This window comes from Rhineura floridana, chromosome 7 (genome assembly GCF_030035675.1).
Source record: "Rhineura floridana isolate rRhiFlo1 chromosome 7, rRhiFlo1.hap2, whole genome shotgun sequence".
Lineage (NCBI taxonomy): Eukaryota > Metazoa > Chordata > Lepidosauria > Squamata > Rhineuridae > Rhineura > Rhineura floridana.
Genome location: NC_084486.1, coordinates 121,472,625 through 121,494,919, shown reverse-complemented (window position 1 = coordinate 121,494,919; position 22,295 = coordinate 121,472,625). Strand labels below are relative to the sequence as shown.

At 44.1% G+C, this 22,295-nt stretch overlaps 1 protein-coding gene across 1 annotated transcript in view; it reads left to right on the top strand.

Moving 5' to 3' along the window:
* Positions 1-1,584: 1,584 nt before the first annotated feature.
* Positions 1,585-22,295, top strand: part of GPR149 (G protein-coupled receptor 149) — a 65,233-nt gene continuing 44,522 nt past the window's right edge. Inside the window, exons 1-3 of the mRNA XM_061634481.1 lie at positions 1,585-2,544; positions 8,169-8,361; positions 15,879-16,333. Coding sequence (XP_061490465.1) covers positions 1,585-2,544; positions 8,169-8,361; positions 15,879-16,333 — 1,608 coding nt within the window. The remainder of the gene's footprint in view (positions 2,545-8,168; positions 8,362-15,878; positions 16,334-22,295) is intronic.

Below are 22,295 nucleotides of genomic sequence, written 5' to 3'. Positions count from 1 at the left end.
TAGCCAACAGATGATGTTGGTCTTGAACTCCCATCAGCCCCAGTCAGCATGGCCAATAGTCAGGGATGATGGGAAGGCACCACATTGGCTATCGCTGTTGTAAACAAACATCATGGCATTCACTTCCACAACTCAACAGTCTTAGGAATGGACTGTAAATATGCTTCAGCAAGATGAAGTGAGATGGTTTGGCAACCTGCTCCTAAACCTGTTAAAAGAGGAAGTTAGTTGCACCATTTTAAAGAAGGTTTATTCCCAAATATTATGGGTAGTGTTAAAAGTTGCACGCTATAAAGAACAGATGGATTTTCTGTGTTCAAAAATGGGGAATCCGCAGTGTTTCTTCAACCCAGCTTCCCTCACTGTAACCTGCACAACACCTAAGAGAGCCTAATCTATTCAGTCTGCTTCCTCTTCCCACACTCCCACTTAGACTGAGAACAATGCAGCCTTTATGGCTTTAGCATCAAGACAGCTTTCCCCCCTCCTCTTCCCCCCTTCCCTGCTTTCCTGAACATACTGCCTGATGAAGAGATCTGGAGAACCTGAAAGCTTGCTTGCTATTTTGTGACATTTGGTTGGCCTAATAAACGTATTTCTCTCTCTGGATTTTGGGACGCTACTTTATGTATGTTGCTAGGGAAAAAAAGAGGTGTGCTTTAAATGCGCACTTATGTACCCCATACTCAGGACTTTGGTATGGTAAAGGGCACGTCTGAAGCAGCTGCCCTAAGGCAGCTGTCCTTTCGGTGAAATGGTTTTTATGTGGCTTCTCCCACTCCCTCCTTTCTCTGTGGACAGAGTACAGTGAATGTGCTAAGAATTACAGTGCTTCATCTTGCCAGAGGCAGCTATGTGGAGCTGCCCAGGGCTTGGAAGAGATGACATTTATGGCTCGCATCAGGTCTCGTTGTTTGCACTGGATTTAAGTGTCAGCATCGGGGGTGTGGCTTAGCAAGGACGCTCTTTCTTGCTTCTGAGAGCAGCGCTGTCGAGAAAGACACTTACTCCCCTCTCTTCTGCTATCCTGCTTATATCTGACTCCTCCCTCCTGCAGCTCTGAATAGTGCAGAACGAACCAACAAGCTTCTGGGTTTCTCCCCCCCTTCTTTTCTTTTTTCCCCTGCTATAGTTCCTTCTCAGCCGGCAGCATGAGACTGATATCCTGCTTTCTTTCCACTACGGCATGTTTTCTAGCATCTGCTGGAAGCATTTTACTTTGAGAGCTAAACTTGATCACTTCAAGAGGATTATAAAGGACCAGAATCTCCCAAATTAAAAAAAAAAAGGAGAAAAAGGACAAATTACTTGGCTTTATTTCTTGGCATGTTTTGCTCTCTGGTACTTATACATTCATGTTTCTTTGAACAATGTGTTCTTTTTTTTCCAAGTGAGAGCTTGGCTGGGCGTGCTTGAGTGTATCCTAAGCAGGTATCCAGGAAGGGGAAAAATCTGTGCAGTCCAAGAATAAACTTGGTAAAGAAGATCAGAAATCCACTGTGAAGCTAACCATTTTGTGTCCTCAGATGAGAACTCACAAAATTGGTGGGAAGGCAAAATAATACACCACCTATCCCAATAACGATGTCGGTCGCTCTTAGCAATGTATCCTTAAATGGGACAAGCCACCATGGGATTATGGATATACCCAAAGAACAAAAACCTTTGAATCTTTTTCTTTTCTGTTTGACTTTTATCATCACATTCACAACCCTTCTGGGCAGCATTTATTCACTGGTGTCTCTGCTGAGAACGCAGAACAAAAGTACCATCTCCATGCTTGTGACTTCATTGACTCTGGATGATCTGATAAGTGTGGTGCCGGTGACGATCTTCATGCTCAAGTATTGGTTAAATGAAATGCTTCCACAGACCTTGTGCACAACTTCGGCACTGCTGTACTTATTTCAGGGCTTTTCAAGCAATCTGATGGGATCTCTTGTAGTTTCTTATAACTTCTACAGTCTTAGCAAAATGGGAACCAGCCAAGGAGCCACCAAGAGACCAGTAAGCATGATATGGGCCGTTCTCATGATCTGGATTGTCTGTTTGCTGATCTGTATTTTGCCTCTGTGCGGCTGGGGTTGCTATGCCTCCACCTCTTGGGGATGCCTTACTGACTGCGACAGCTCTTACATTTTATTTCTCTTTATAATCTACTTGCTGTGCTTCTGTCTCCTCATTGTGCTCTCCATTCCTCTAATTTATCAGTTGCTGTGCTCAGATGAGCAGCAGCATCTTTATGATGATTATCATCAAATCACCCGAGGTTATTTCTCTCCTGGGTCACCTCCAATTGGTGGTCATCACACACCAGTCCTCTCTCCAGAAGACACTGTGAGTAAAACCTTGAAGCATTTCCAAGATGCTTGTCTGAATGCTGACCCCAAAGTTAGACAAAGTCCAGCGGACCATTATGGACTGGATCGCTACAGCACGCAAGATGTACCATACAATAGCCGGAACCTCACTGTGGAATTTGCACAGAAGCGCTTTTCGCTGATTCTGGCTCTGACCAAAGTCACACTTTGGCTCCCAATGATGGTAAAATCAAACCAAGTTTCTTTCTCTATTTGTAATGGTCCAGGCAGAAAAAGTATTGGATGAGATTTAAAATATGTGCCATCAAACATAGAGCAAATAACCCTTTTCCATGTAACTTGAAAACTTCTGCCTTTTCAACACCAGATAGCCCAGTTAAAATTTACTGTCTAATTTGCTTTGTATCTTTTTTATCATGTTAGACCATTAACTTGGCTATGAAGGGTTAGGTGGATTGTCTACCAAAGATTAATTGCAGAGATTCTTGTCATTTCAATCAAAGCTGTGCTTTCAGTACGTTGGCAAATCCCATGATCAGCAACTCCTAATTATTTAAGTTTGCTGAGTGTACAAGACCCCCATACCAGTGTGTGTTCTTATGAGAATGGCTAGGCTTTTAATTGCATGTTTTGATTATCCAGATTTGGGTGAACAGATTTGTATTGCTACTTATGTTTTCATGGGCATTGACACAGGATCACACTAAAACCAAGACCCAAGTAAACTAGTGATTCTGGTTTTATGCTGGTATAAGCATTCTACAAATACATGTGGCTGAGTGAGTCAAAGAAGAAAACTAGTTGGAAGGCTGGGCCAAGAACTACTTTTCCAAGCAATGGGACAGGCTCTAGGTTGTGAGATTATTCAGAGCATCTGCAGAAGCCTCCTTTCTGGGCTGCAAGGCAGACCTTTTGGCAGTGAGTTGCTGGTGGCTATAAAATTGAAACATCTCAGAAGTGAGGGATCGTGTTTGCTTATGGTTTTGTAAATAATGATTATTGCTGAAAACTGCCTCGATTCAGAGTGCAGAGAAGGCATGCGCTGTGTGAGACTTGTGAGCCTCTTGTGCCTCATTCAGGGCTGCAAACAGCACTTACGAATGCCAGATTTACCTTCGACTAAGAATCCTCCACTTTGGTATCTCTCTTTTCTTCTTCAGATTGCTCCCCCAAACTCACCTTGCCCCTGAAGCCGTTGAGTTAACTTTTTAAATCACACCCCTAACTGTGATTTTGACTGCAATCCTACTCACACTTTCCAGGGAGCAGTAGCGTAGTGGCAAATTCAGAAGTGCAGAGTCCCTTCATGATAGTCATAGCCACATGCCCTTTTAAGATTATACAATTTAAGATGACAGAATAATCTAGCCAGGCTTGAATACTGCTTTCTGCTTCTCTGTCACGGTCACCATTTGACTGTCCTTTCTTGCTGTCAGAGATGTCGCTGGAATTACTGAATTCAGTGTCTACACATTTATCTCCTGCTGCTATCAATCTGCTTGATGATGTAGATGGGATGCTATCCTCAGGAGTCACTTGTCTCTTCTTCTGCAGTTACAGAATTCTCACCCTCCACAACTGTCTTGGCTTTGTGAATTAGGAACTAGTAAAGGCTTGCTTGTAATTGACACTTCTTGAGCCTCTTCTCAGTGGCTAACACACTCCCCTTTTATGCTGATTGGTTCGTAGGACACTGGAGACACAGGGACCTTGTTGAGTCCCTCCTCCCACAAAAGAAAGGGGTCTCAGGGGGTCTTAGATGAATACAGCCTTGCTGGGAAGTAAACTCCATTCAATACAGTGGAACTTACTTCTGGGTGAACAGGATTGTGCTATAAATACAAGAAACTGCACTTGCTCACATTCATCCCTCGTTAGCTTCCCCTTGCCTCTCCCCCCCGTCACCTCCTCACTAATGACATTTAGACTGTAAGGTCTGTGGGGGCAGGGACCTGCATCTTTGCTTACAAATCTCTGCACACTGATGGCACTGTATATATGTCATCTGTCATCATTATCATCGTTGACGTTTCAGAGGTGTGTCTCTATCTCCCAGTATTACCTCACGTGGACTTTTATTAATAGCTCAGGGTCAAAGCTGCTTCTCAGCTAGGGCTGAGGCATCAATATTTATTGTTTCACTTGAAGCGACCAGCACTTTGAAAAAACACAGATGGGGATTGCGCTAGAACATTTGCTTCTCAGCACCTGTCAGGATTCAAAGTCACCAAGCTCAGCTGAGACAGATTCCAGGGGAGCAGGAATGGTAGTCTTCAGCTTCACAAACACCTTAGACACCAATACCGCAATCCTATACATACTCAGAAGCAAGCGTATGTATGTGTGCTTCAGAACCAATGCTTATTGAGCCATGCATTATTTTAAATCAGGGTAACCAAGGTGGCACCTTCCAGGCTACAACACCCATCATCCCTGACCAGTGGTCATGTTGGTTGAGGGGAGCTGAGAGTCCAAAACATCTGGAGGTGCCATGTTTGACACCCCGTTTTGAAATGTCACATATATTTTATATGTGACATATATTTTATTTATTCCATATTTATAGTGTATGGGTGTTATTAACAATAAAGACTAAGGTTATGCATAGACTAATAATAGTGGCCCATCAAAAATAGGATTGTTTGGGGATGCAGCAAGGACATCCATAAGAATCAAGATTTTAACAAGAAAAGTATAGAAGATAATGAGCATGAAAAACTCGCATAATTCTACAGCACAAACCTTGCATGAACACAACACAGAGAGTAAAATTTGAGGTTATAAAAATACATAATGGAATAGTCCATACGACCCTTAAGTCAAGCTCTGAAAGATGCAAACAAATGTGCTGATAAATTCCATTTTGAATTCGATTAGCCTTGTGGATTTTTTAAAAATAGTAATAAATAAATATAAGGCCACTTCACACATTGCATAGCATTAGGTGTATCACTTGTGTGATACAAGGTGGTTTAAGTGTGCATGTAGCAAATGTGCTTGTGCCAGGATCAGGGGGAGAGACAAAAGGAAATAACACAGATGACACAGAATTATGGCAGAAAACTGGCCCACCCCTCTTTATTGCATACAGTTTGACAGAGTAAAGGCGTGGGATTCTGATGATCTCCTACCCAACAACCAAAATGTTGTCAGAAAGGCTTGGCCCATGTGCTGTGTCATGATGGGACAGTGGACAGGAAGCTAACTCTGGTGACAACTGATGCCATTCCCGTGGCTGTAGCTCCTCCAACCAGGGGTGTATTAATGGTGCCATCCAGACCCAGAGGTGGGCTGGTCCATTTCTTATCCCCCCCTCAAGATCCTTAAGGGGGGGCTCTCCCCATGTAAGGGATTGTGGAACTCACCTCCACTTCCTTCAGACTAAATATCCTGCATATATCTTCATGGTAAAACTATAGCAGTGACAACAAGAAAGCAGTCCCATAGGGGTAAGAGGGTCAATATATGTACAGCAAACAAACTAGCTGTGAGAAAGAAAAAAAAACCTCACTGCTCAAGCCAATTGTGGTCCTGGTTAGAATTTCTTCCCAGCCCTGTGCAGCAGGAGCTAACTCAGTGTTCGTAGTAATCTGCACTGCAACTTTGGGCACCTGGTTAGCAATGGATGGCAAAGAAGGTGGGCAGCATTATAGACAAGTTGGAAAAACAATGGCCTGGCCTGCACTAGGCAGGCTCCCAAATCCCTATTGGGTGGACCAGAGGAAGTTTGCCTAGCTCAAAGCTGCCCACTTCTCCCAGCCCCCTTTTGATTGATTGACAGGGGGAGGCAAATAAACCAAAGTTCATGTTACAGTTTACAACTATGACTGACATGCATGGCATCTCCTTTTCCCCTGGTCCCTCCCATCCTAGCACACCAGAAATGAGGACTCCCAGAGAAGCAGGAGCCCATGTTTGCTGACACTCATCAGGGAGCTGATATTAGCTGCATCTCCCTGTTGAAGGTACATTCAAGGGTAAAACTGGAGTTGCTGCCATTTAACAGATGAAGAAATTCACAGTGGCCTTGATGTAAAAAAAATAATCAATGGCTGGCCACCAGTGGGCATTCAGCTTGGAATCACAGAGAACCAATGGGGAGCATAAAAGTCTCCCTAAACACTCTGGAAGAAGATAATTTGCTCTAATTAAATGTAGACCCTTTCAGGCATTCTGTATGGACATATAAAGGGGTTCTCATGGACGAGTGGGCTATCTCCTCCCCCAAAATAAGCAGTGGCTGCAAATCCAGTATTGTATGATCAGCATCAGCCCCCAAAGGGTCTTTTTATTGTTTTTATGGTTTTCTTTTACATACAGTGCCATGTGCATCTGATGACACAATAATAATAATAATAATAATAATATGGGTGCATTTGGGCATATATGTTTATATATGGGGATGTAAGTCCTTAACCAGGGTTTGCAGGAGGGAGCTGTACACACATACGTCTACACACACACATAGGGCTGTTTTCATACTGATGTCGATTGTGTGTTGGCTGAGGGGCGTGGCCAACAGGCATGTTGGTGTCTTGAGGGCAGGGCTAGCCTGCTCATGCATGAGACCTCTTCATTTGTTCATACAGAATGCCTGAAGAGGGCCATGAAGGCTAGCTGATCTCATGGGGTTGCTGTGAGGATAAAATGGGGAGGTGGAGAACCATGTAAGCCACCTTGAGCTCCTGAAGACAGGTGGCATATTATTATAATCATCACCATCGCCACCATCATCATTAGTGTCTTTTGCATTCTCTTTACACGTAAAGAGGGCAATGACATTATTTTGATGAAAAATATAAGCCAAATCTCACAAGCCTTGTGTCGATTATGAACAAGGTATATTGTTAGAGGCAATTTTTAAAAGTACATATCCTGTTACCTTCTTGCCACATTCAACAGGAGTCCCAGCTGCTCCTCTGTTGCTTATAACATCTGTGTTATACATGCTAATGCCGTGGCATTTTCAGGCAGGATTTCGTCTATCCCTCCAAGGAGACAGGCCTGCCAAATTTCAGTGCGATAGAGACAAGGCTCTTCATTTTATAGATACTATTTCTTATTTCTCTTCCTGCTTCCTGTAACCTGTTCAGGCTGTTCCAGAGAGTTTGATTTTTTTTAATCCCAATACAAACAAATGCAACCCCCCCAAAAAAGAATAGATTTTGCATTCAGAACTCATTTCTTTAATCTGCCATTCATATATTTTTTATTTTATATAACTAAGGTGAATAAAACCAGTGGGGCACATTTGTTTCATTTTTAGTTTGTTTTTGCTTTTAATAAATTCACACTGTCATGCGCCACCTGAAAAGGGGTAGAGTATTTCTGATGTGGTTGGCTGCCCTCCCACAAACCTCACACCAGAACAGGTGACATCCAGTGAAAGCATTTTAAAGCCTAACTGATTTCAGTGGGGGAATTAAGCACATGCTTGCTTATTTCCTTCCCACTCAAAGCCAACATGATTTTTCAAAGCTTAATAGTGCAGCCCTATGCATGTCTACTCAGAAGTAAGCACTCTTAAGTCCAATAGGCATTTCTTCCAAATAAATGTGCATAGGCTTGCAGCGTACTTATATAGTCTTATCTGGGAGCAAGCCCCATTGTACTCACATGGGACTTACTTCTGAGTAGATATCTACAGAATTGTGCCGCAAACTTAACTGGATCAAGTGCATAGTTGCAAAAGTGCCAACATCCAAAGGAGGTAAAGACTATGTGAGCAATTGAGGGATTGGGCATAGACTTTTCTATTTGCCCTTACACAGCATGATTTGTTATCACGCTTACTCATAGTAATTGGTAAGTAGAGTCTAATTTCTTTCAAATGCTTCTCTCTTTCAGATACAAATGGTAGTTCAACACACAGTTGGATTTCAAAGCTTTTCCTTTGAGATATTCAGCTTTCTGCTAACTTTGCTAGCTGTTACTGTCACCCCGGTATTTGTCTTGTCAGAACACTGGAGCCACCTGCCTTGCGGCTGTATCATCAACTGCAGAAGGAATGACTATGCAGCATCCTCAGAAGAAGGCAAGAGTAAGTACCGAAGCATAATGGGAAAGGACTGGAGGCTAAGCTTCCTACCCTGCATGACCGTCAACAACTCTTCCTCTAGGGCAGATTGTATAAATATGGCCAAACTAAAAATGTCATCTCTGTGTTGTTTAATCAAAATGTAAAGACTGGCCACATGATGCTTTGATGTCCCTTTCTCCCCTTATGCAAATGGCTGTTCATCTGAGCACCACAAAGCTGGGAATGTGTGGATTTTACCCATGGCAACTTCCTTGATCCCCCAGGCTTAGTGGTAGAGCATCTGTTCTGCATGTGGAAGGTCCCAGGCTCAATCCCCAGCATCTCCAGGCAGAGCTGGGATAAAGACTCCTGCCTGAAACCCTGCAGAGCCACTGCCAATCAATGTAGACAATAGTGAGCTAGATAGACCAATGGTCTGACTCAGTGTAAGGCAGCTTCCTATGTAGAGGCAGAGCTAGCACACATGGCTCCACTTTCCACTTCACGAGATTGTTAATCGTGTGTGGGAAATGACAGACTTGGGCTAAAGTGAAGGTCAGCCAATGAGCTTCATGGCTGTGCAGAGATTTAACCCTTGGTCTTGCTGGTCTTGCTGATCAACTCAGTGTGTCGTCTTCCTGTCTCCAGCCAGGTAGTGGGTCTCTCTGCTAGCCTGTATTACTAGATATATGTTCCATTGTTCTGGCTGCTTGATTTTATGCACATATCCTCACAAGATGCCCATCTAAGTTTAATGGGAATAATGTCTATCTAAATGTGCATAATACAGGGCCATGAGAAGAGCCTTCTGTTCTCACAACCAATTGCCTCTGAGAAGCCCATAAGGACTCTCCTGCTGTCGTTCCCAAGCATGACTGGTATTCAGAGGTATGGTGCCTCAATACCCATTGATAACCATATCTGCCATGAATTCATCTAATTCCCTTTTGAAGTTGTCCAAATGGATGGCTATCCCTGCACCTTGTGGGAGCAAATTCCATAGTTTAGACAAGTGCTGTGTGAAGAAGTACCTCTTCTTGACAGTCCTGAATCTCCCAACATCCACCTGCATTGGATGACCTCAGATTCTGGGGGGGGGGGTGGAGAGAGAGAGAGAGAGAGAGAGAGAGAGGTCTCTATAACCACTTTTGCCAAACCATGCTTAAATCATTGCCTATGGGCTGTATCCAAAGTAGCACTACGTAACTCATTCCTTCAGTGTAAGGATTTCCACTTGCACAATTGAATTTCCTCCCTCCTCTCCCCATGTGCCCCCTAAATCTACATGGTAACTCTGTAGCAGATTTAGGGTGGGTGCAGGGAATACAGGGGAAAAGGAGGGGGGAAGTTGCATTGCACAAGCAGAAATCCTTGTGGTGACAGATCCCAGTTGGATCGCACCCTTTGGGTGTGGGTCTAGGGATAGAAGGATCTATCAATTTCAGATCTCTCAAGTTTCTCATTTTTTCAGTCCACATCCTGATGAAAGTTCTTCAACATTTTAGTGTGAATGTCTCCTAATAAACACAGTTTTGTACAGTATTGACTAATGTACACATTTTTGCAAGTTATTTCTTATCACAGAATGCATTTTTGTATGTTACTTGCACTAATGCATTCATTTTTATGCACATTTCCCCCTAAATATGCTTTTTGTAAACATTGGGTAGTATTAAAACTGTTTGTGCTAGTGCTGGAGTTAGTGCTAGTGCAACATGTCCAGGCGCACACCCCAAGCCATCCCCAAATCTGCTTTGGAGGCTTGGAGGAATCCCCAGAACAAATTTAGAGGATGCACAGTGGTGGAGAGGGAGAAGATCATTCCATTGTGCAAAGAGGAATCTTTCTGCTGACAGAATAATTGCATTAGTGCTATGTTGAATACAACCCATTGCTTGGTTGGAGAACTACAATGCAAAACTTTGAAGGATGGCTGTGTTTTGGTTCTCATATTGTTTCAGAAACTGCAAATTTGATCGATTTCTCCCACATCTCTAGTTTGGTTTCAACAAATAACAATAGCAGCAGTTGTAGTGGTACCGTAAGGGTCTCAAGGTGATTTTCAAATGATGTGGACTGCCATCAAGTCGATCCCGACTTATGGTGACCCTATGAACAGGGTTTTCATGGTAAGCGGTATTCAGAGGTGATTTACCATTGCCTTCCTCTGAGGCTGAGAGGCAATGACTGGCCCAAGGTCACCCAGTGAGCTTCATGGCTGCATGGGGATTTGAACCCTAAACAAGTAAAATATAATGAATTATATCACACTAATTAAAAAAAACATAGCACACTATGTCAATACAATCACCATACCTAACATGGACAAAAGTGCCAGGAGAGAAAAAATTACAATCAAATGCCTGGGAGTAGTGGAAAGCTTCTGCCTGGCACCAAAAATAAGGTAATGTTGGTGCCATGTGGCCCTCCATGGATAGAGAATTCTGTAGATGGGGAGCCACTACTGAAAAGGCTCTGTCTCCATTCTTCTGCCTATGTAGTACTTGAAGGAGGACCTCCAACAAATGACTTAAAGGTCAAGGCATGTTCATACAGGACCTAAGGATTACACAAGGCACTGTTGTCCTGATTTTTATAAATCAATACTATCACTTTGAATTATGCCTGCAAATGAATCAGAAGTGTTCTTTGTTTTGACCACCTGGTCCCTGTTATGAGTCTGGCTTCTGAATTCTACACCAGCTGCTATTTCTACAATTTCTGAACCATCTTCAAAGGCAGCCCCACTTATAATGCACTACAGAAATCTAACAGATAAGCTTATCAGAACCCAGGCAACTGAAGCCTGATGATCTACATACAGTTAAATGTGCAGCTGGGCCACCAACCAGAGCTGGTAGAAGGCATTCTATGCACCCAGAAACAAACTAAGGCTGCAGTGATATATTCCTTTCCTTTCCCAGGCTGTGAAAGTGGAGGTGGTATTTTGGCTCTTTGGGGGATCAAAGTTCAAAGGTCAGGGGAAGTGATAGTTGAATCCTCATAATTATGCTACATCATAGCCTAGATGCTACAACACGACTGTTCTGAAAGGCATTTTGGGAGGAAAATGGCAGCCAACACTGGCACTCATCTCTAAAATATTATTGCACTTGCCCACAAAGCATGCACAATTATGTGCCTGAAATTTGAATAAGTGAAGGTAGTTTCATGCCCTCTCTCACTTTGCATCTCCCACAAAATCTGAGATGAACTTTCAGATATTCAAACTTTCAGAAGTTTGGCACAGTACTGATACTGATAAAATAAGCCAATGTGAATTAACAGCTATTCCAGTGAGCAGCCTGATAGCTTTATTCTGACTCAGGATGCATACAAACATGGGGCTTATAGCATTAGTTTAACAGATTAACATGGTAACGCTTCTGTCCTGATTTCTAAAATTCACTTCACACTGCAGTACCTGTTGCATTAATGGCTTTTTCAGCAGATACACCAGCATTTCACACAACTCTTTCACACTGCTGCAATGAACAGTGCCTTCTTTTCATCCCTCACCCATTATACACACCCACACTGTAGTTCCCCCATAATGCATTGCAAAAGTTAGTGTTTGGACACAGGTGTGTGTGTGTGTGGAAAAAAAAGGAAGGGAATGCTGCTACCCGTGCCTACACTGGAATACCAGTACAATTTTCATCAGGCAAAAAAAATTGGTGCACCCCTAAAGGGTAGGAATGCATTGCATGCCAGGATGCCTGTCACATGAGTGGGTGCAGCTAGTGAAAAGCTCCTGCCATCTTCTGGGTTCCCAGGCTTGCAAACGGATTATTTCTTGTATTATTTATCATGAAAATTAGTACTAAACTTCCACTATATTCCACTAGATTTCTGGAACTAGCTTTTATGTTGTGTGAAAGGTCAAATATCATGTGCAAATCATCAGAATAATGGAATACAGTGCAATGTGAAAGCAGCCTCAGTTGAAGTCAGGTGGCAGGTTGCTCACACAGAGCATGCTTCAGTAATCTGACTATTGTTACAAATATCTTCCCGATTCACAATTGAGGAAAATGGATCTATACTTGCCATGCTTCAGAGAGAGAGAGAGGGACGCCTTTGCCGCTGAGCTGATCCTTCCTTTTGATCTTTTTCTGAACCTGTTTCCCAACTACGGGGTTTGCTATGTGTCAAGAAACAATTTGTTACCGATACTGCTCTGTAACAAATTGGCTGTGGCTCACATACAATATTTACAGAGTGAAAAATGTGGCAGATGGCAAGGCAACTATTATCTGATCGTTTAAACTGATTTTTTCTTTTGCTTTATTTATGTTAATGGCTATTCTATCCCACCACCACCACCATGTGCAGTGTATTTACTGAATTCATGATTCCATGAAAAATTAAATAACTTAAAATATAGTTCATATGTCTAACGTTACTAAGATATTTATTTATTTATTTGGAATACTTCTAAGCCATCCTTTGTCACAATCTCAGAGCACAGTACAATACAATTAAAATTCATCCAGATTAAATAATCACAATAAGAAAATAATTTAATAACAAAGTCCAATAAGAGAAATATGATTAAAACTCAAATCCTTCGCATACAGAACTTTGCAACATAAAGAGAGTACAACCTCCAGCAATAATAATAATAATAATAAATAATAAATTTAATTTTTGTGTCGCCTATCTGGCCGAAACCACTCTAGGCGACGTACAACATTAAATTCAACAATTACTACCCAAAGCTAATAACATGCAAATGCAGTGGAAGCTGGTCCATTAGTGTGCATGGGGCAGTGCCCCACCAACCTCAGTCTGCCCTCACCCAGCCTCCACCTGCCTCCCTTCCTACTTACAAACAGCCCAGGGGGTGGCACTGCCTTGTCAGCTTCCTTCTCTGTAGTCTCAAGTATTGCTCTTATAGAACTCAGCAGGGAGGAGAATGGACAAAACCAGAATTAAACTGATTCTTCCTGTCATTGGCTCCAGCTACTGTTGGGCTCCCTGCCTTCCGCCTCACCAGTCCCAATGGGCACCAGCCACCATTGCAAATAAGTGTTCACTTGACTTGGAAATGAGAGAAGAGCAGGCACCAACCATATATCTAAGGCAGGGGTGCATAACCTTTCCTAGCCCAAGGGCCACATTCACCCTTAGTCAACCCTCAGGGGGCCACATGCCAGGGGTGGGTGCATCCAAAATTTGGTGTGGCTGCACCCAAAATTTGGTGTGGCTATCCACACTTGCATACACACTCAGGCATACAGTCCCCCCCAGCTGATCCATGCAGATCAGCTGAGGAGGGGAGTTATCAGTCCCTCGAGGGACCAATGTGCATCCCCACCAGGGCAGTAATGTCTGCCTACTCCAGTGATATGTCAACTTTCTTTTTGCTACTGCCACCCAATCAGTGGTGACTTGGGGGAGCAAAAAATCACTTGGGGGCCCATATCAGACCCTTGAACTGGAAGTTAGTCACCCCTGCTCTAGGGAAGAGCAGTTTACAACCTGGCACCAGCAGCAAGAACAAGAAGACCATTAAAGTTAAGACATGACTAATTAAGGTTCATTAATCTCAATGGGTCTTCTCTGAGTAGGACTTGAAAATGGAAATGGACTGCCTTCAAGTCGATCCCGACTTATGGCTAACCTATGAATATTATTATTGTTGTTGTTGTTGTTTATTGCATTTATATACCACCCCATAGCCGAAGCTCTCTGGGTGGTTTACAACAATTAAAAACATTAAAAACAAATATAGGGTTTTCATGGTAAGCAGTATTCAGAGGGGGTTTACCATTGCCTCCCTCTGAGGCTAGTCCTCCCCAACTGGCTAGGGCCTGTTCAGCTTGCCACAGCTGCACAAGGCAGCCCCTTCCTTGTCTGCAACTGCCAGCTGGGGGGCAACTGGGGTCCTTGGGGCTATGCAGCTTGCCCACAGCTACACAGGTGGCAGGGCATGTAACCCCTGAGCCACTCACTGTGGGGTGATCTTTAGCTGGCCCTTGACACCCAGGAGACACGAACGGGGATTTGAACTCACAGACTCTAGTTGAATATAACTCTGCAGTTCCTTAAGCAGACCCTTTGGACATTTGTATCTCAACTTGCTTATATTTCTAACCCACTTTATTCCAAAGGCTAGGAATGTTAACTAACAGGAATGAGGAACTTGAGGCTCTGTGGATGCTGCTGATTTACATCTCCCATCATCCCTGCTCACTGACCATGCTGGCTGGGACTGATGGGAATTGTAATCCAACATCTGGAAGGTCACAGGAGTCCCATCTCTGGTTTAAAGCTTTGATTCAGATATTTTCTACATGCAGCATAGAACTGCTTATGTCCTTCTGTGCACTACTATGTACATCCAGCCTCCCACTATGTGGGGTGGTGCTGTTAGCTTTGAGAGCAGCACTTGCTTGGATGTATGCAGGGCTATAAATCATTGCTTCCACTATCTTATTCCTTTGGGGACAAAAGAAGGTGGTGGCTAACATTTTCAAACCTGATGCTGGAAAATTAATTATCTTACAAGTCATTTGCACTATCCCACATCAGAAACAGTTTTGCAAACCAACTATGAATGTCACTCCATTTTTGTGCATGCTGTTCCTAATTCTGAAGAGATGCTTCCACATGTTGATTGCCCTTTCTGAATCAATCCACAGAGCAAATATAAAGTATCCAATTAAAATTGGATTAAAATAGTTCAGTTGTAACAGATGCTAAATATGAAATCATCTGCTGACTTCAGCCACACACAAAAAACAGCCAAAATAAGACTGAAATTGCAAGCCTTGAGTGAGATCCAGACTAAGTTGCAGAGTTCCCATGGAAATAATGGGACTTAAGTCATGATAGTCTGGTTCCAACCTGATGTATATAATTTCAGTCTTATCTGGGCTGTTTTCATAGTTCATTCTCTTAAATAGCATCATAGACTAGCACTTGATCCAAGACTAAATTGTTAGTCAGTTAGTTGAATCTAGTTTGCATTGAAATCAGTGGGGAAAGTTACTTTCCTTTCAGCACAACCCTATGCATACTGACTCCAAGTCAACCAGTTCAAGTCACACTCTGCTGACTCTCTAGTCACGATGAGGTCAAAAAGTTGTTTGCAGCATTGCATGTTATCAGCTTTCACATGGTGTGTGCTCTAGAAAATGGAGATCAAAGCTATTTTTAATAAGCCTACATTCTCTTCCTAAGAAAATGAGTGAGCTGAAATTAGGTGATGCCAGACATACATTCCAAGTGTGGTGTGGCTGGCTAACACACTAAATCCATTCCAAGGCATACAATGTGTGCAAATACAGTTCTACCATATTTAAAGTCTGATCATCTGTCTTCACCCTTAGAACAGGGGTCTGTCTTCACCCACTTTTAGCATTGGTGTTTAATCTTTGGAACATTGCTTGGTTTTTAATATTGTGTTAAAATGCATAATGCTAGCCCAATGATCCAATTTTTAGGGTTTTATTTTAAATGCCAATATGTCAGTTGCACTTTCTCCTAGCTTCTAGCTATGTTTAATGCAAAGACTTTTTTCCTTTCTTTAGCCAAAAGAAGGGGCTTTGAATTCAACCTGTCATTTCAACAAGGCTATGGAATCTATAAGATATCTCATGACAACCACCATAGTGATGATGGCAACTCTATCTCATACCACAGCTTGCTCAACTACGACTGTGAGAATATCAAAGAAACCCAAAAGGATTGCAACAAAATTGAATTCAGCACCATCTCCCTTGAGGACAGCTCCATGCTTAAAGACCACACCAAGTTCAAAAAAACTGTTGGCACAGACACTAAGCAAGACCTTAACAAAGATAAGTTCACCGATTGCCTGCTTTCTGACAAAATAGGAACTTATAAAAAAGATGATGTCAGGAATATAGAGAAATGTGCTTTTTTTGAAGGACAGGAAAGAAGGCTTTCTCATGAGGAGGGACGAAAACCAGAACTCTCAGACTGGGAGTGGTGCAGAAGTAAATCGGAGAGGACCCCTCGACAGGTAGAGTCTTTCCTAGTTTTGAAATCTTCTGACATGGTCTACTTATATGTGTAGTAAGTGTTGAATACCTTATAGTCTTGCCAATCTGTGCCTTATTTCTAAGTCTTCCAAATCAGGTCTGGGAGCAATCCAAACATCTCTACAACTAAGATTTATGTGAAAAACTGACACAGTTTTAATTACAACCCAGTCAAGCCAGTGGACTTTATTTTAATGGAATGCATTCCTGTTTATTTCACTGGCAATAAATAAAGCTCAAATACTTTGGTTTACCTGCATTGCGGATAAGATAGAACTGTAAATATATTTTGCCCCAGAGCCTATCCAGGAAATTAAGATGCCAGCAGAGAGAGAGATTATTATTCTTTAACACAAGTATAATCAGTCATGGGAGGTGGAGAAGGTGCAAAATCACAATGGGATTCTTTTTTAAAAAACACCACAATTTCTTGCATAATAACTCTTCTTTCTTTCCATTTCTTGAGCATGAGTTTCTTCTGTGCTGTTGTTTGTTTGTTGCTGCCATATGACCTGAAGAAGGGGGTCTTCCCTGGTACCAGATCTGGTTCCTTGAAAGGCGGAGTAGGTAAATGGCCAGAGGATAGCAAAGAGTTCTGCCCACCTCTTTGCAATGCATCAGTTCCCTTGGGAGGTGCCCACATTGCTTTAGGCCACATAGTACTTGATAGTGGACAGTACTATCAGGGTCTCTTTACTTTCATGCACTGTTCACCACTTTGGTTCCTGATTGCTACATAGCATCATCTCTCTTTCTAATCTTGCAATTGTAATAACCATATTTTCTCATGGTTGGAGGTTTAGTGGCAAATTTTGAAGTGCAGGAGCTCATCATTGCAGTTCCCATAGCTGTGGTTCAAAAAATGACAGTCCAAAGATGCAGACACCTGGGTTGATCCACTATTTTACACACACACACACACACACACACACACACACACACACACACAAGCAGCAAGTCATAGCAGAACACCCAATTTCTTAGGATCTGCTTGACTATAAACCCACGTTTCCTGGGAGCAAGCTCCATTGAACTCAGTGATGATTAATTCTGACTGCATAGGTTCAACTTGTAAAGCATACTGAGCTTTAAACAAAAGATCATCAGCCCAGCTGAAATGCAACCTTTAGCTTTTTATTAGAAATACATTAAAGAAGTGTTACAATTTCAACTGCTTGCATGAAGCAGGAACTCCATCAAAGGAAAGGAAAGAAATATGCAGCCACTGCTTGATTTTTTTCCTTGTTGTCTAACTTTTTCTGTGCTATTTGTCATGAACAGACTTGAAAGTATCATAATCTCATTCAGTTTTCAGAGCAAAGAGAATCTGTCAAATACCCTGATGATACATTCATTCCTGTGCTGAAAACAGCCTCAGGGTTGACGTCCCCAGCATTCATGGTAGTGCTGTTTGGTCTAGTTTGTTCAGAAACCTACAAGCATTTGTGCAAAACATTTATCTATTTCTCACACATTTAGTTTAAGAGAGCTGCACTGCCCACTCAATAATTAGAAACCTCTTTTACTCTCAGGTTTCATCTAAAAAGATTTTGGTTTGGTGGCCTTAAATATTGTCCCATAATTTAGACCTCTAAAAATGTGATAGCCCAGTTTCTTCCATTTGACAATAACCCTTCTGTTCAGACTGACCTTTATTTAATTTGCATGTTCTGAGCGGCTGGTGAGGAGCCTTATTTCACAGCACTGCATACACACACAGAGGCAACCTTTCAGCTTTCCATCTATAGTGATAGCATCCTAAGGTAGAACTCCAATTGTGTTTTCAAACCCCCTCCCCATCCATAGAATGAGTGATGTCTGGCAGTGACTTTCTCCCCATGGGAACTAGTTGCCTATCTTTAGGCATTTACTGGTTTTGTTGCTCTGCTAATTTCTTGCCCACTTTCCACTGCCTTTGCTCATGCCCACAGTCAGCATGCAGCACCCAACAAAAGAAGGAAATGAAGCCCACAATGGGGAAAAGAAGGTTGCTCACCCCTGCTTTATGCCATGACTAATTTTGCATGTGGCTATATGTCTGTCCTTTGGGTGAATGAAGACAAGGCCAGAGAATTATGGGCCCCAGATAGGATTCCAGTGGCCAGTTTGTACAGTATCAGCCACTTCCAACTAACTAGAAGACACCTTTGACCCACACCCATAGCTTCTGCACAGCTGTGATGCAGTTCCATACATACGGGGGCTAGGTATGAATGATGCAGCCACATGGTCTGAGCAGACAATGTGATTTTTCTCATAGAAATATGGACATCCCCAAAAGACTCCTTCAATTTGCCTTCCCATATGCTTGTATCACACAGTAGTCTGCTATTCTGGTTTGTTTCCCCAGAGGGTGTGGCCAGCTAGCCTTGCCCATGAAAAGCATGAACTTTGCCACAGCTGTAATTGTGGCTTTCGGGGGGGAGAAGCCTGGGAGGCTGCCATTAATGGTTGGTCACTGTAGCAGGTCAATCTCCATTTGGGGTATAAAAAGGTCAGCAGCACTCCCCATAGGTGATTGGTGGTAGATGGGCTTGGGAAATAGACTGGAAAAGCTGGAGATTGGGATGTGAATTTTCAAGTGAAAGGTGGAATATTGGGGAGCTGCCTCTGTGGTGAGAGCATGAATGCTGCTCATGAATGTATATCCAGTGTGACTGGTGGTATTTGATGTTTTTGCTGGTTCATATAGTTTTGATTGATTGATTGTATGTTTATTGTATATTTCTTTTATATTAACTGGGTGTTCACCTCTTTTGGGAGGGGATCTTTGGGCCAAAACACCAATCTATAAATAAACCATAGTATAACCATTCACACAGCTATGTTGGATAGCACTGCAGAAGAGATGCTGCTGTGCAGTTTTAGCAGTATATGAGAAAGTTGCTTATGTCTGGAAGAACCCATTCAACTTTCACTTATTTGACGTAGGCATGGAGACAGTAAGGACATTTATGTACAAACAGGATTATGGGAGATAATTTCTGTTTGCCTTTAAGGTGGTTAAATATTGAGAGAAGTAATGTAAATTTTAACAACGGGTTGTGCCTCGCAAAGAGAAACCGGGATTCACCACGCTGGACAGAAATATTATCTGCAATGCACTCAGCAAGTTCATGGATACTCTGCTGCTAAAAATTAATGATTAAGACCTAAAGACCGAAACACTTTCTCTGATTACATATTGGACCCAGCAGCTACCTTTACAAAGAAAACCAAATACCTGTTGCTGTTGTTTTTCCCAATCTACCCTTTCTACCAAGGCTGTTTGCATTCCACAAGCTCTGAAAGTGCACGCCAGGGCAGACATTCAAAGTCAGGGCTTCAGCTCATGTCTGCTATTCTCAGATTTTGAGAGTCTCGATATGTAGTCTCATGAATTCTTGGTAGGGAGAAACTGAGCCAGACTCACCTCTCCTCATCCCACTTACCTTCAGATCAATTTGTGATGCCACTCAAAGCATGTGCTGTGCTGCTGAACTATGGGTCCTTCAACCTATGATCCTATGCACATAGAAGTAGATCCCACAGCATTCAGTGGTGCAATGCTATGTAGGATTGCAGCTGAAGTAACTCTTTGCATCCTGACTCAAGTGTGCTGATTTAGCAGTGGCCTGCTGAACAGAGACAAGTGTGTGCTTGGAGTGCTCACATGCCTAGCATCTCTCTGTCCAGCATGGATTCTTATTCCTGAAAGCAAGAAAGGAGCGATATAGCTTGATGCGGCTCATGCAGAAGGTCCTATCAGTGGTGGCTTGTGGGACTGGTGGGGTGGAGGGCAAGATGGCCAGCGGAAGGTGGAGCCAAAGCCAATGAGAGGCAGACCCAACTAGCCTTCTCCTCATCCTTCTCCCTGCTGAGTTCTACAAGAACAACCTTCAGCTGACAGGCAGTGCCACCCCTGAACTGGATGTAAGTAAGAAACAGGGCCAGCCCCAGGCATGCCAGGGCCCTTGGGTACCAGCCTACCCTGGGCCCTGGCACCTGCACCCACACACTCACGCCCCACCTATCTACCTACCTACCAGGTGGGCGGAGGAGTGGGAGGTCTGGCCGGTGAACAAGCGAGCAGGCAGGGGTGGGACGGGGGGTGAGTGAACAGGGGGGAGGGATGGCGAGCGACCAAGCAGGGGATGGGGGCAGGATGGCAGGGGGAGAGGGCGAGTGAGCAGGTGGGGGAGGGCATGTGGGCAGGGTGAGGGTGACCAAGGGACCGGGCGGTGGGAGGGTGAGCAAGGGAGCTGGCGGGGGTGGAGGGTGAGCAAGGGAGCTGGCGGGGGTGGAGGGTGAGCAAGGGAGCTGGCGGGGGTGGAGGGTGAGCAAGGGAGCTGGCGGGGGTGGAGGGTGAGCAAGGGAGCTGGCGGGGGTGGAGGGTGAGCAAGGGAGCTGGCGGGGGTGGAGGGTGAGCAGGGGAGCAAGCAGGTGGGGGAAAGTGAGTAAGTGGGCACAGGCGGGCCGGGGACCAGGCAGGTAGCTCCTTCCTTGTGAGGAAGCCTGCCGCGGAAGGGGAGCACTACTCCCCCACAATAACAAGGGGCCCTTTAGGGGCCCCTGTGGGCCATGGGGCTCTCGTCCAGTTCAGAGCGAGAACCACCAGTCAGAGATGAGGGTGCAATCAATTCTTGTTTTATTAAAGTAATGGATACATCAAAGGCTGTGCGCCTCATAGAAACCCCTATACTAACTCACTACAATCCCTAACTGCACTCTAGACATGCTCTGCAACTTGTGAGGAAAGTTGACTCAGTGCCCACTTCCGGGCGTGGTAGCCTCAAATAGGAGAGGTCTTGGGGCATAACCTCTCACTCCGTTGCACACACGCCTCCTTCTGCCCTGTCCGCTTCTCCCAACATCATGAGAGTGGTGAGGGGGGGAGAGCCTCCGAGGGCTCATAGGAAAGCACAGGTTCCTGATCGGCAGGCGGGAGAGGGGAGGGTGGGGAAGCGTTGGGCGTTTCTAAGATACTGCTTGGTGAAGGAGTGTCTGCTCTCTCAGGAGCATCCCCCAACAGTCCCGTGGGAGTGCTGAGGGGCTGAACACTGTCCTATTGAGGGGCAGGACCAGCCATGGGAACTGGCGGGGCGGGCGACTCGCTCTCTTCCCCAAGGTTGGGGTTAGACTCAACAACAGCTGGATCGTCCATGCTCCCTAATGGCTGAGGCTTCTGAAATTCATGCCTTCCCCCTCCTTCCTCGGGAAGGAGGCTGGGTCGGTCACCCCTGGGCTCAACACTCGTCCAGAACCCCACCTGGCTGCCCTTTGGAGCCGGCCCTGGTAAGAAGACAGGCAGGTGGGGCTGGCTGAGGGGAGAATGAGGTTGGTGGGGCAGTGTCCCATTTTCCCTAATGGGCCAGCCTTCCTTGGGTCCTAACTGAGGTCCTTTAAGTAGCATCTCTACTAAAGGACGTCTGCTAGCAGACAACTTGGGGAGATATTGCCAGTCAAAGTAGCCAACAGAGATGAGGTTCCTGTGGCCCTCCAGTTATTGTTGGACTCCAGCACCCATCATTCCTGACCATTGGCTATGCTGGCAGGGCTGATGAGAGTTGGAGTCCAGCAACATCTGGAGGGGCGCAAATTCTCTAGTCCTCTAATAGGAGGACCAATGTCATGGTTCAGTGGAAGCATATTTCATATGAATAAATGAAAATTTACATTCATTTTGTTTAAATGTTGGCCGCAGCAGTAATCCAATTTTCTACCAGTGTTGCCTCTGAATATGCCATCTGATACTGAGGTTACGCCCCTACCTTCCCAATCATCTGCTCCCATCTGTGGTACATGCCCTGGTCTCCTCTCGCCTAGACTACTGTAATGCACTCTACGTGGGGCTACCCTTGAAAATGGTCCGCAAGCTGCAACTGGTACAGAATGCGGCGGCATGCCTGATTAAAGGCAGCCACCGGTGAGATCACATCACTCCAGTGTTAAAAGAGTTGCACT